The sequence below is a fragment of the Ictidomys tridecemlineatus genome, chromosome 5, assembly GCF_052094955.1.
Source record: "Ictidomys tridecemlineatus isolate mIctTri1 chromosome 5, mIctTri1.hap1, whole genome shotgun sequence".
Classification (NCBI taxonomy): domain Eukaryota; kingdom Metazoa; phylum Chordata; class Mammalia; order Rodentia; family Sciuridae; genus Ictidomys; species Ictidomys tridecemlineatus.
This window is the reverse complement of record NC_135481.1, coordinates 167,683,298-167,698,650: the sequence shown is the minus strand read 5'-3', so window position 1 is coordinate 167,698,650 and position 15,353 is coordinate 167,683,298. Positions and strand designations below refer to the sequence as shown.

General features: G+C 38.7%; 1 protein-coding gene across 3 annotated transcripts in view; it reads left to right on the top strand.

Moving 5' to 3' along the window:
- Positions 1-15,353, top strand: part of Plcb1 (phospholipase C beta 1) — a 710,898-nt gene that overhangs the window by 526,084 nt on the left and 169,461 nt on the right. For all 3 annotated transcript variants that reach the window (XM_005320485.4, XM_078051429.1, XM_005320486.4), the window contains 2 exons: positions 3,879-4,036; positions 14,652-14,734. In XM_005320485.4, coding sequence (XP_005320542.2) covers positions 3,879-4,036; positions 14,652-14,734 — 241 coding nt within the window. The remainder of the gene's footprint in view (positions 1-3,878; positions 4,037-14,651; positions 14,735-15,353) is intronic.

Below are 15,353 nucleotides of genomic sequence, written 5' to 3'. Positions count from 1 at the left end.
GGAATGTATTCCAGAGGGTGTTCACAGCCAGGCAGAGATGATGTCAAATGCAAGTTTCAGAAATACCAAGGGTTGAATGACTCATGACACATCACAGTACCAACCTCTTGGCAGTCCCTGGCCCCAGAAGCTACATTTATTGAATCAAGTCAAATGGAAATATAGTCAGTGAGTTGGGATGTAATAAAGAGAAGCTAAGAATTTTAGGAAAGAAAAGTAAAGCCAATTTTGAGTCTTTAGGCAGAAAAGAAATAATGGAGATTGTTAGCACTTATATAAAAAAAAAATCTCCTTAATGAAGTTAAACATACAGGGAACTTTATGTACATTTCAAGGAACAGGAAAATTCTGGATAAATATGGGTCTTCCTAAAATAGGCTTCCTTTTGTAGACTTCCATTTCTAATAAAAAATTATTAATTTTAAGAATGATCAAAAGGATTACCTAACTAACTGAATTAATTTTGGGCCAGTGAAGAGAACATAAGAACTAAAAAACCCAATAATCAAGATCAATCCTAGTGAGTTGCTTGGCAATGTATGTTCAAAGTCCTTAAGAGGCAGAAAAATATTGGATGAATATTTCAATTTCTGAAAATTTTGCCTACAAAGAAGCAATGATCAAACATGCACACAAACAGAAATTTAAGAGTATTTAAAAAAATGAATGGTCAACAAGTTTATCTTTAAGGGATTCTGTTAGTTTTACATGTTGGACAACACACACATACACACACACACACACACACACACACACACACACACACATGTACTAGATTTTTTAGATGTTTTTTACATTTCACAAACCCAAACCCACACTTTACCATGCCTTTCAAAATATTGACTGTTCAGCCATCAAAGTGTATATCAAATTTCTTCTGATTATTGTTTAAATGACAAAACAAAAAAAGAAAGAAATTTGCAAGCAAACCCAAATAATTGTTTCCAGAAACTCTTGACAGAACATTCTAGTATTGGTTAGGTCTTTATCTACTTTGATATACCATTTACTCTAATTTAGCTTCTAAATCCATGACAACTTCCCTACCATTCAATGAAGGCTAAATAAAATAGACTCAGAAATTGCACCATGTGTAGCAGTGTTGGATTACAAGGTTAGTAATAACCTTTTCCTGGACAGCATACATTCAAAAAACATCTGCTCTATTTTTTAATACCAGTGCAGTTTTTTGCAGGCACAAACATTTTTAAAGTGTTAACTTGGTAATTATTTAACTTCTTCACTTTCTTTAGTTAGGATAGCCCTCCCTGAAGTTTAGAAATAACATAATCTTTTCCCTTTTGGTTCCATTGTTCCCTTGCCCCTTGATGCAGAAAAGACATCTGTACATTTTTGCAATGACAATAAACTTCAAGACAATTGTAAATAGCAAATGGATTATCTAGCTTTGGCGAACTTTCTAGGTTGTTTTGTCAGCATTTCTGTTTTGCAAATACACTGTGCATTTAAAATGCCCTAATTGTTTTTTCTTAGAAGTGATTCTGAAACCTACTTCATCAGTCTTCAGCTCATTTACCAGGGCTCTATAGAACTCAAGAATGTCATCCTTTTGTTATGCTGATAGTTGAGTGTTGTGACATGCATATAAAACCAAAATTAACCAGTAGACTTAATCTTATTTTCTTTCTCTTATGAGTCTCCACAGAGCCAATATTGTCCATTTCAAAGTCATTTTGACAGTTTTCATCAACATGTCATGAGTCAACTGGCTAATAATAAAAAAAAAAAAAGACATGAAGGAATCTTATAGAGTATGAATTTAAAAAAAACACTTTAATAGGGAAAACCAAAGACTTCAATTTGTTTGGTAATGTGTTGCCTCAAAAGTTATTTATTATTAATCTTTTACAAACAATTTATAGTGGCATTAAGAAAACTGTTCATTTCTTTTTTTAAAATTTGATTTATTTATTCTAATTAGGTATATATGACAGCAGAATGCATTTTGATTCATTGTACAAAATTGCAGCACAACTTTTCATTTCCCTGGTTGTATCTCATATAGCGTCGCACCATATGTGCAGTTATACAGGTATCTAGGGTAATGATGTCCATCTCATTCCCCATCTTTCCTGCCCCCATGCCCCCTCCTGTCCCTTCCCCTCCCCTTTGCCCAATCACAGTTCTTCCATTTTTCCCATGCCCCACCCCAATTATGGATTAGCATCCACTTATCAGAGAGAACATTCCATCTTTGGAAGAAACCTTTGATTTCTTAAGTGTAAAAGAAGTAGTTTGTCTGCCCTCTGTATTCCAGCCCATAGACCTCAGGTGCCTTGATTGTTATGATTCTCATAACTTCACATGGGTATTTCAGTTGTGTTCACAGAACCTCTTAACTCTCATGAAATTTACCTATTTTTCCTTTTGTTCCTTTGTGCTATTGTTGTCATATCTACAAAATCCCTGCGGCATCCAATTCTGTGGATTCACCTCCACCTAGGAGTTTTATGGTTTTTAGCTCTCACATTTTTGGAATTTGATCCATTCGATTTGTTGTTTATAGTTTGAAATAGAGATCCAGCTTCATTCTTTGCATGTGGCTGTCCAGTTATCCTGCCCAGGCCAATCATTGAAAAGACTGTTCTTTTCTGCTTTCACTTGTCTATCAACTCTTTTGAAAGCCAGGTGACCATATAATGGAGGTTTGTTTAGGACTCCCATTTTTTTTTTTTTTTTGATACTAAGGAACTCGACCACTGAGCCACATCCCCAGCCCTATTTTGTACTTTATTTAGAGACAGGGTCTCACTGAGTTGCATAGGACCTTGCTGTTGCTGAGGCTGGCTTTGAACTCAAGATCTCCTGCCTCAGCCTCCCAAGGCACTGAGATTTCAGGCCTGCGCCATTGCACTCTGCAGGACTCTCAATTCTATTCCATTATATCTATCCTTATGATAGGACAGTTGCTTTCTACAGGCTTGTAGTCAATTTTTAAGTTGAAAAGTATGATTCTAACTTTGTTAAAAATTTTCAAAATTATTTGATTAACATGAAGTTTTGAATCAGCTTGTCAACTTCTGAAAAAACAAAAAAGATAAAAAGCAGAGTGGGAGGCTAGGGATATAGCTCACTGGTAGCATGTGGATAGCCCTGGGTTCAATCCCTGACATGCAGAAAAAGAAAAGAAGAGAAAAGAAAAGAAAATGCCGGTGGGATTTTGATAAGAAGTGAGTTCTATAGATCAACTAAGGGAGCAGTATCTTCTGTTCCATGAACAGAATTCTATATTTTTTTATTTTCCAGCTTTGGACACTCGGGCAATTGAACTACTTTGTGCCATTTTATATTTTAAATAAAATAATGAACATTTTTTAAAGATTAAATATTTGATACATTCAAGGTCCAAAGACCTGTTATTGACACATGATAAGCTCCTCCTTGTTATTGTTATGATGCCCTCCTCTCTGTACTCTCTCTATTCTCTCTTCACCCAACCCAGTGCTAGGGATTCTTGATTGTATTCAGCTCCCTGGTATGTTAAGGCAGAAGAGAGGCTGAGAACAACTGTTCCAGCTTTTCTTTTTCTGTGTGATAGTGGGACTGAACTCAGGGCCTCGCACATGCACACGTTATGATAGTAGTCTGCCTCTAAACCACATCCCCACCCCCTTTTAATTTCTTTTTTCCCTCTTGAACAGTCTTGCTGAGTTATCCAGATTGGCCTCCAACTTGTAATCCTCCTGCCACAACCTCCTGATTTGCTGGGATGACAGGCATCTGCCACTCGCGCCCAGCTGCTACAGCTCCTAAACACTTTGTTTTCCAACTGTTAGGAGAGCCTTTCTAAGAAGCCACGACTCACTATCTTGCTTGATTCATGAGATTCTGGGGTTTGTTTTGTTGGTGTGTTACAGCTGGCCAGCTGGCTGGAAACTCCTCTGTGGAGATGTATCGCCAAGTGCTTCTGTCTGGTTGTCGCTGTGTGGAGCTGGACTGCTGGAAGGGAAGGACTGCAGAAGAAGAACCTGTCATCACCCACGGATTCACCATGACGACGGAAATATCCTTCAAGGTAGAGTGGATATGTGTGGCTAACAAAGGGAGCCGGGAAGACCTGACTCCTTTTGGAGAAAACTTCCTCAGGTAGAAAGTCCCAGTAATCACAATAACGTCCATAGGCTGTTAGTCATCCTTATAATATCACAGATTAAAATTAAGCAGTTTACCCATGGTTAATTGGCATCAGGTGAATGGATGCACGCTAGTCAAACTCTAAGGAAACTCTTTTTATTTTTTTTGGTATTGGGGATTGAAATCAGAGATCTACCACTGAGCTACATCACCAGCCATTTTGTTTTATTTTGTTTTGTTTTTGAAACAAGGTCCCACTAAACTGTTGAAGGTCTCAGTAGGTTACTAAGGCTGGCCTGGAGCCTGGATTGGGATCTTCCTGTTTTAGCCTACCAGTTCTGGGATTATATGCATGTGCCACCACACCTGGTTCTGGTAACAGTTTTATAATGCAAAAAAAAAAAAAAAAAACTCTTTTTATGGCCATATTTGGCATTAGTATTTCTTTATCACATTTTATTTTATTTGTTTATTTATTTATTGGCACTGGGGATTGAACCCAGCAGCACTTCATCACTGAGCCACATTCCCAGCACATTTTTCTTTTCTCTTTTTTTTTCTTTTTCTTTTTTTTTTTTTTTTTTTTTTTTTGATACAGGGTCTACTAAATTGCTTAGGGCCTTGCTAAATTGCTGAGTCAGGCTTTGAACTTGTGATCCTCCTGCCTTAGCCTCCTGAGTTGCCAGGATTACAGGTGTGAGCCACTGTGGCCAGCTGAAATTACGTTTACTGTTATGAAACATGTATAGCAAAGTATTCATACAACTTATTTCTACAGTTTAATTAATGAATATAAAGTGTATATGCATGTAACTACCATCTAACTCAGGTGTGTTATCATACTCCTGTAATTCCAGGGACTCAGGATGCTGAGGCAGAAGGATGGCAAATTTGAAACCAGCCTGGGAAACTTAAGACCTGTCTCAAAAAATAGATAAGTAAACCAGGCATTGTGGTGCATGCCTGTAATCCCGGTAGCTAGGGATTCTGAGACAGGAGGATTAGGAGTTCAAAGCCAGCTTTAGCTAGGGCAAGGTGCTAAGCAACTCAGTGAGGCCCTGTCTCTAAATAAAATACAAAAGAGGGCTGGGAATGTGGCTCAGTGGTTGAGTGTCCCTGAGTCCTATCCTTGGTACCATAAATAAATAAATAAGTGGACCAAAGATGTATCTCTGTGGTAGAGTACCCATGGGTTCAATCCCCAGTAATGGAAAAAATAAAAAACAGAAACAACCCCATGTGCCTATTCTCATCAGCGTGGTTGGTCTCCCTACCCTCAGAAGTGACCACCCTCTTGAATTGTGAAATGATCACTACATTGTACATTTTAGCGCTAAGTAAGTTTAGGTGCTGCCCTAAACGTTGCAGCTCCCACAATTGTTTAACATGGTGTGTAAATTGATTAATACAGTAGATGCATTATTTTGTGCCTTGCTTTTTAAAAGCTCATTGTTTAGAAGATTCATCAATATTATTGCATATATTTCTAGCTTTATTTGCTTTATTTATCATGACACTATCAATTACTACTATTTAATTAAATAGTGATACAGATTGAGTATCTTTGATCCATAATGCTTAGGAAAAGAACTGTTTCAGGTTTTTTGAAGTTTTTTGAGCTTAAGAATATTTCCGTAGACTTTTCCAGTTAAGCAAACATAACCTCACAACCTGACATACAAAATGTCCCACAAATTTTGTGAACATTATGTTGGATTTCAAAAAGGTTCAAATTTTGGAGCACTTGGGTTTCAGATTTTTGGATTAGAGATGCTCAACCTGTATGAAAGTCCACCCTGTAGCAGAGCTTTTGATATGTTGCTGTCTACCCATCAGGCCTCCAGGAACATGCCTCTAGTCAAATTGGGTTTATTTGCTCATGAAGGAGTAGAACACCTATCATAGAGAACAGTAATGACTCAGTAAATGTTTGTTACAGAAAATTTACAACACTTAGGTTTACATTAAGTGATTTAGAAGAGATTTCAAGTGCTGCTATGGATTGGATGCTATCAGAAAGCCGAAATAAACCTATAATAGGTATCTTTTTTTTTTTAATTGAACCCAGAGCTTCTTGTACGTTAGGCAAAGACTCTTCCACTGAGCTCCATTATCAGCCCTTTGTATTTTATTTTAATGCAGGATCTCATTAAGTTGCCCAGATTGCCCTCCAATTTCTGATCCTCCTGCCTCAGCCTACTTAGTAACTGGAAATACAGGCATATGTCACCAACCTCCACTAAGATTGGAATCTTAAGAAATCCTCCCTGGGGTAAGGGTAAAAGCTGTTAATGTTAAGGAAGCTTTGGGCATTCTTATTAAACAGGAATGGGGTGTGTTTAGGCTTCTTGCTCTTTCCACCTTTGACTCCACCTACATTCACCTGTGTTATCATTTTTTGACCCAAATTGGATTCTTTTTCTCTCTTGGAATCATGGAAACACTAAAGGAGACTGAGCATCCAGTGAGCAGTGCAGGAAGGTTCATTCTTGGCCAAAGAATAAGAGAAACAAGGAGACAGGCTCGCAGATCAGCTTTTCAACCTGTGGAGAGTGGAAAATCATGGATATAGGATAAAAGAAAAGAGAGGCTAATAAAGGGGAAGAATATTCATGTCTTTTCTGTGAATAGGTGGTAATTCAGGTGCCACCTCTGGCAGTTGTCAACTGTCCTGGCACTGGGGTGGAGGGGGTGCATGTCATATACAGATTGGATTATGCTGCAGTTAGAGGTCATTTGGAGGTCTCTCAGGCAGGCAACCTAGATCCAGCTGGTTTAGGCTAGCTCTCCTGGAGAGGAGCTTCCAGCTTCTGTGTACAGAGATAAAATTAGGGTAGGGCAGAAGCTCATCTAGGTGATACAGGCAGCACACTGGATACCACTGTGGACACCTAATCCCAGCTATCCAAGTTATATCCACATCTTCAAAGACCCATCCCCAGAAGATTGACCATTTGGCTAGGTAAATCTGGGCTCCTAGGAACCTAAGGAGGTATCTAGAAGGTAGATGTTCAGTCTTCAGGGAACATGTTTTTTGACTAAGTTTTCTCACTTTGGAAGGAAATTAGAAGATAAGGGCTAGAAGAAAGTTCTAGGTCTTAGGCCATTACCTGGGCTGCCTGGATTGTAGAACAAATTGATATGGATCACCAACTCTTGCCCCAAGCAACCAGGGAAACAGAGCTCAAATATGTGGGTAGCTAAAGTGGGGGTAGAGGGAAGTCAATTGCAAATGACTTCCATTGCAAAGTGAGAGAACTAAGAGTCCAGAAAATTTGTGAATTGGGTGGTAGCATCACTGAAATTGGTGACAAAACTTTGGATGAGGAAGGTCATCAACTACTTGGTTAGCCTTTGCTAAATGAAGTTGTCTCAGGAAAACGGGGGTTTGTATTTATTTATTTAGAAAGAAGCTTGAGGAGTTGTTTCAGAATTATTGGTAAAAATAATCCCAAACCCATTTTTTAGCCCTGGGGTATTTGGGATGTGAGAAAATAATTTATCATCTAAGAGAACAGAAATAGAGAAGCCCAATGTTCAGGGGACAGCTTTGCTTCAGTTTTGACAAATGCATTTTTCTGATCAAAGGTACTTTATTCAGTCCAAAAAAAAAAATGTGTTCAGAAATAATATCATTAGCACCTTAAAATATTTTGCTATCTGTGTCTAGGAAATTTGACTTCTCCTGCTTTGTTAAACATAGCCTGTAATACAGTGATTAGAGAAGATAGAGGCACCTTGCATTAATTTTATGACAAAGTTTCACAATGGGATTGACCTTAATTCTGATCAAAATCTCTAAAAGTTGTACCTGCTCCTGAAATTGACTACTCTGAAAATCTTCAGATTTTCTTAAATGGTAAAATCAGTGGGTTTCTATTTTATTCCCATAGTCCTCCCCCCACTCCAGACTCTGCCACTGTCCTTTGCCATTTATCTAAGATACCAGCCTAACTTGACTGGACTTCTTAAGAGAAAGTGGGGACAGATGATGCTGGGATAGGGCCAGTACCATTTGGGAGTCTCTGTCAATGGGTGGGAAAGGTTCTAAAAAGGAAGAAGCTCAATCTGATGGGGCTGAGGTATGTGTGGCCCTGTGCATGGACCACTGCTAGGAAGACCAGCCCACCTGCCCTCAGTCTACCCCTAAGTCCTCGTGAGCAGCTATTACATTTTCTTGAAAATCAAAAGACTTTAGTTGGACATGATGGCACACTCCTGTAATCCCAGCCGCTCAGGAGGCTGAGGCAGGAATCACAAGTTTAAGGCCAGTCTCAGCAACCTAGTGAGGCCTTAATCAACTTAGACCCTATCTCAAAACAAAAAATCAAAAGGGCTGGGGATATGGCTCAGTGGTAGAGTGTGCTGGGTTCCAGCCTCAATACAAAAAAAAAAAAAAAAAAAGAAGTCGTCTTCCAATTTCTTTGGGTTCCTTGAGTAAGAATAAACCCCAAGCACATTCTAAGGCATATTTATTTTATGTGGAGCATCTGCTTCCTGGCCTTTGCCATCAAGTTTGCTTGGAGTGACTCTTCTCAAGCACTTAAGCAAACAAGTGGTTCTTCAATCACACCTATAATCCCGAGTTGTGGACTCCCTGAATAGCCCTTCCTGGTGTCTGGAAGTCCTGCTTCTCAACCATGTCTACACACTTGCAGACAAGTGTAGAGGCTTCAGGACTAAATCCAGTCCATATCCTGCTTCCTCTGTCTGCTGGCTGGAATGATGGATGGAGAGGTGACCAGAGAAGAGCCAGATCATCTCTCCAGTGGTTAGTTTGTCCAGCCAACCCTCCTGCTCATGTGCACTGGCAGGATAGTTAGTCCTGGCTGAGACGTGGGTGGGTGGTAGTGGGTGGGAATGGATGAGGGGAGTAAAAATGGCAGCCTGTGTTCCGGATCAATACACAGCAAGGCATCTCTGCATCAGGACCAAGGGTAAGACAAGTGAAATACCAGTGAGGCAGACTTTAAGGAGACTCCTAACTCTCAGGGTCCTGTTGGTGCAGAGCAGTACCTGAAGTGAGGGTCTCTTTAAATTTGGTACTTGAATAACTTCCTTCCCTTTCCTCACCCTCTTCCCAATTCTGCTCTGCATGATTATCAGCATGCAATCCACTTTTCCAGAACCAAGTATATATAGTAACTTGTAAGAAAGTATCAGAAGAGAAACAAGGAATAGTGTCCTACATAATCCATCTCCTACTCCTAAATTACCATAATTCTTACTACTTCCCCCCTCACTCACACAGCTCCAAGTGCCAGGCAGATCCTACCTCAAGCCTTTGCATGGGCTGTTCCCTCTGCCTTGAATGCTATTCCCTGAAGTACCCTCATGGCTCTCCCCTTACCTCCTTGAACCTTTATCAAATGCCACCTTCTCCTTGTGGCTAAGTATAACTCTATGTAATATTCCTATTAGCCATCACTCCCAAGCCCACCTTGGTAAAAATTTTTCAACCCTAGATTTCCATTTTTTCCACATGACACTCATCACCTTCTAACAACCTGCTTCTTTTAATTATCATATTCCTTGTTTGTTGCATCTCTTTCTACTAACATGGTGGGAGCACCACAAAGACAGGGGGTCTTTGTTTCGTGTCTTCATCTGTCCGAAGCACTTTGAACAGACCCTGGCATATAATCAGTGCTCAACAAATGTTCTGGATGAATTTTTCCATCCCAAATCCAGTAGACAGAGTATAGCAATGCTTTCATTTTTACTCTTTTTACCTCTGTGCATCACCTACGTGAATTTCATCTTTCTCCGTTTTTGCAGGTGGAATTTTATGTACAACGTATTGGTAGGCAGTAAAAAGACTCTCCCAACTGTTGCTACCCAGGCTTTCCCTTACACTTGGGCTTGACTTTCACAGCCATCAAACCATATTCTATTCTATAGATACAGTGCGTATTGCAGCTGCAAAGTTCATCATTTTTATGCCATACAGCTTATCTCCTTTCCGTGTATATGATGCAGAACATTCCAGTGCAATGTATCTGCCTACTGACATTTGATGCCTATTTATTGTATGAGCCCAAATAAAAGGTTATGTTCAGTGAAAGGGGACGTGCTGTAATTCAGTCTCTTTGTGGAGGCCTTTTTATTCTGCAGTCTGGTTTATTTGTTACTTATCCCATATATCTGCTCCTTTGTCTCTATGCCTCATTGTCTTCTGATGGCCCTGATGTAGTAATTCACCCTTTGGTCTCATTCTTTCTGTTCCTACTCAATCTCTTTCCTCCATACACTGCACACCCCCTCCCTGCCCACTCCATCCCAGGCTGGTCCTTTTTCTTTCCTCAGGCAGCTCCCTTTTGAGCAGTAATTGTACAAAATGGAAAAACGGGTAATATGAAACAAATGCATGATAAACATGGATCAAATGTGGGTAAATTGTTAAATCGAGCATTTCTGAAAATAAGGCTTCATTCCCTGAGAGAAATAATAATAATTTAGGATACAGTTTCATGGCTCCAGAAATGCATGCATAAAATGGATATCCAAATACACCCTGCTGTTGTCTGTCAAGGATAAAGGCAATTTTCCCCACTGGAGGTTAGTGATGGAACCATATGGTTAATAGATTATTGAATCCAGTGTTAGAAGTATCTGAAAACTGGTTTTGTCTTGATAAGGAGCAATTGAGTAGGAAGGAACTTTCCCATCCAATGTCCTCTAATTATAGCAGGTATGAAAGAAACTTAAAAACTACAGCTAGTCAGGTGTGGTATCGAATCCCTATAATCCCACCAGCTTGGGAGGCAGGAGGATCGCAAATGCAAAGGCAGCCTCAGTAACTTAGCAAGGCCCTAAGCAACTTAACCAGACCCTGTCTCAAAATAAAATATAAAAAAGGGCTGGGGATATGGCTCAGTGCTTAAGCACCCCTGGGTTCAGTCTCTGTCCAAAAAAAAAAAAAAAAACCCAGAACTAGTTTTCTCATCCTGAATGATCATGTGCACCATGCACATTTCAAAGGATAACAGAAAAAAGTTCTCTGATAAAAACTTCTAGAGTTTTCAGTTGATTCCTACTAAAATTATTAGATAAAATTCAATAAATAGTTCCCCTCATCCACAGTTTAAAAGTTTGCAAGATCTTCTAGACTGGCAAGATGAGGAGTGACAGTTTGGAGAGAGGAGGAGAGTGGAAAGAGAGAAAGGCAAATATAGACATCAAGGATGCTGCTCAGGAGCTGACTGACAGGGTTCCAGTACCAGCTTCTTCATTTACTGGCCATAAGGCCTTAAAACCTTCCTCTTAAAAGGAACACTTTCACACTACTGGTGGGATTTTAAATTATGGAAATCAATAGGGAGTTTCCTCAAAAGACTAGGCTTGGAACCACCATATGGCCCAACTGTACCACTCCTCAGTATTTACCCTAGAATTAAAGACATTTATAAGATAGTGATACATGCATACACCTATGTTTAAAGCAGCCCAATTCACAATAGCCAAACTATGGAATCAGCCTAGGTGTCCATCAACAGCTTAATTGATAAAGAAAATGTGGTATATATTCACAAGAGAGTTTTATTCAGCCGTAAAGAAAAAAAATGAAACTATATACTTTGGGGAAAAAGAGATAGAACTTGAGACCATTCTGTTAAGCAAAATAAGCCAAGTTCAGAAGGTCAAGGGTCATATGTTTTCTCTCATATGTGAAAGCTACAGAGGAAAAAGGAAAGGAAAGTTGTGGGGGGAATCTCATGAAAATTGAAGGGACATTCATAGAATAGAAAAAAAGGAACTCTGGGAGGGAGGAGAGAAGGGAAAGGGAAAATACTGGGAAAAGATATTGGCCAAATAATATTGTTATATCAAGTGCATGTACAAATATGTAACAACAAAGCTCACTATTACGTACAACTATAATATACCTGAAAGGGGGGGGGTCCTCTTAGCAACCAAACTTCCTTCCTTATCAGCAAAATGGAGATGATAATCATACATACCTTCTAAGGTCATTGTACATAAACATTCAACAACCCTTCTTCATGCACAGACATGGCATGGCATACCATGGATACCCTACAAATGTGAGCTACTGATGTTATGATTGAAATGCAAAAAGGCAAAGTTCAGCTTTTTTTTTCTATAAGTACAGTAGTCCTGGTACTATATAGGCCAGGATTTCCTATCAAGGCAGATCAAGGATGGGAGTTAAGTCCTGTGTCAGACTGTCATGATGAAGGCTGTGGGTGTCCTCCATGCTCAACCCAGGGCATCCACTTCAGAGTGAGGAAGATGCCAGAAGCTCACACTCTATACTCAATTAAACACAACCCAGGCTTTGGTTAGGAGCCCAGTGGGAGCTGATCAACATGAGCCTGAAAACATTCCTGGGGTTTGATCTTACATTCTCTTCTCTGTGACCTTGGGCAAGTCAATTTATATTTCTGAACCTCAAATCTGTGATCTGTACAATGGAAGGTAATGTTTTCCTTATGAAATGTTGGCAGCATGGAATAAAATACCTCTCTGGGAAAAAGCAAATGCTCATCCAATAACAGGTTTTGTTTTTACTAGTAAGTGAACAAGAGGGAAGGATTAGGATACCTAGGGAGGCAGACATTAGCAAGGCGAATTAACATTAGTTGATGTGATAATATTTACTAAACAGGGCTAGCTCCTTCACCCTCTCTTGAGGCAGCTTCACAACAGATCTGTGGAAAGACGTTTATCCCTCTCCCTTTACAGATCATCAAGTCAACGCACAGAGGCATAAGCTGGTTTTTCCCAAGGTCACACAGCTAGTAAGTCTAAGAGGCAGCAGTTTGTTTGAATCTACAAATCAATGAAATAAATAAATTTAAATCTTTAAAGTGTTGCTTTCTTTTTATAGCGCACTTATTTTGATGGACTCAACTATCATAAAAGTTAAATTGATTATGTATGAAAGGCGATCTGTGAATTCACTTCTAAGAAACAGTGAGAGTGACTCTTCTTGCTCCATGCAGGCAAATCCTTCTTAAAGGATATATGCAAATGAAGTACAGAATTAGAAAGCCTTATTTATACTCCAGAGCAAGGGAAGTAGCTTAATGGCATAGCTATAAAGAAAGCTATGTGTTGCATAGGGAAGGTAGAGAAGACAGTGGAAAAGATTTAAATGTAAAGAAAGTGAGTCAAAATTCTTACTTGAAATTCTGTAAAGACTAAGTGCTACTAAAAAACAATGCATGAGAGTGTGAAACTCCAATAGTATCAACAGTGATATAATTAAACAATAAATAAGATTGCACTTCAATGCTAGTTAAATAAGAAAAACATTTTGAAAATATAATGCCCCAAAACTGGTGAATATGCATTTGCAATCTGGTCCTTCCTAAATTTCCCTGGGCAATCTAAAATGAAAAGTCATCTGGAGATACATGGGAGACTCTAGAAATATCCACATTCTTTATTTCAGTAATTCTCCTTCATATAACCCATTCCTAGAAAATCATGCAAAATAGAAAGGAAAAATGAAGATGTTCTTTGAAGGATTCTTTGAATGACCACTCTTAAAGCATACTCAGCCCACAGCTGAGGAATAGATAAATTAACTAGGATACTTCTATTTGCTTAGAATTTTATATAAGTTTATGACAAATATATTTTTTAAAAAATATAGATGGAAGAATGAAGTACTGATACCTGGTACAACACAAATGAATTTTGTCAGCCTGCTAAGGGAAAGACAGCAGATGAAAAAAAAAGCCAGATACTGCATGATTTCATTTATATGAAATATTTGGAATAGGCACATCCTTGGACACAGGAGTAAATTAGTGATTGCCTAGGACTAGGTGGGTGAGATGGGGCTGGGGAAGAAAAGTGACTGCTGGTGGGCACACAGTTCCTTTGCGGGGTTGATAAAAGTTTCCCAAGGAAGATCAGGATGATGCTAGCACAACTCCAGGAATATACCAAAAACAATTTAACAGACCACTCTGAATGCTGAATTGAATCTCAGTTAAGTCTTAACAATTTTTAAATACAAATTATGTACTGTAAAAGTAAGTTGCACGAATACATGCAAAGCAGACTAGAAGTCAACATAACCAAATACTAACAGTGGTTCAGTTGAGAAAGTGAACTTGTGAGTGAAAATTAGCCTCTTGTTACCATTGAAAACTTTTTTCAGTGATTAGATTTCTTTCACTATGAAAAATGTTAGATATACTTAATAAATAGAAGAATCATTCCTCTTTACAACTATGTCTTTCCTCCATCAAATCCAGTCTCCTTTTTTTTTTTTTTTCACCTTGAAGAATTGAGTTAGACATGTTACAGGCTGGCTGACCTCACAGCCCCTTCTAGCCATTTGGTACAATTCTGTAAGTGGAAAAGACAACCATATGGACTGAGTATTGCTCTGTGCCTGCCTAGCATGTGTGAGGTCCTGGGTTCCATCCCCAGCATTGGAAAACAAACAAACAAAATAACAACAAGCAAAAAATAAATAAATAAACATCCACCATATTAATGGGTTTAACCCCAAAGGGAGAAAAATCTAGACTTTAAAATTTCTGGCATATTGAATATACATCTGTTCTCATTTTTAGGAAGTGATAGAAGCAATCGCAGAGTGTGCATTTAAGACCTCACCTTTTCCAATTCTTCTGTCATTTGAGAACCACGTGGATTCGTAAGTATTCAGAACTTTCAGTGAGGAGTCTTTTCCCCAAGTCTTTATTTAACAATTTGATAATGGTTCATCAGATTTAAGATTGTTTGACATTATTTCTGGGCATGTTATTTCAGCATCTGTAGTCCCAGCAGCCTGGGAGGCTAAGGCAGGAGGATGACAAGATGAAAGTCAGCCTTAGCAACTTATCAAGGCCCTAAGCAACTTAGTAAGATCCTGTCTCAAAATAAAAAATAAAAAGGGCTGGGGATGTGGCAATGTTGCCAAGTGGTTAAGCACTGCTGGATTTAATCTCTGTTCCCCTCACAAAAAAAAGAAAGATTGTTTGACATTAATGGTGTGCAATCATTTTCTCATACTATATAATAAGTGGCATGTTTTCATTCATGTATGATAAAACTTATTCATTTAAATCTCATCACCATTAAAACTTCATTGGACTTATACCATAATATGATTTTTAATTAAGGACTTCTGTTTACAAAAAAAAATAGAACATATTTTCTTATACAATACGTATCTTCCTTATAGATTTGGAATGCAGTGGGCCACTTTTATAACCCTCCTTCATCAGCACCTTCTGTTGCATGCAGATTCATAGTCAGTTTTGCCACCTTAA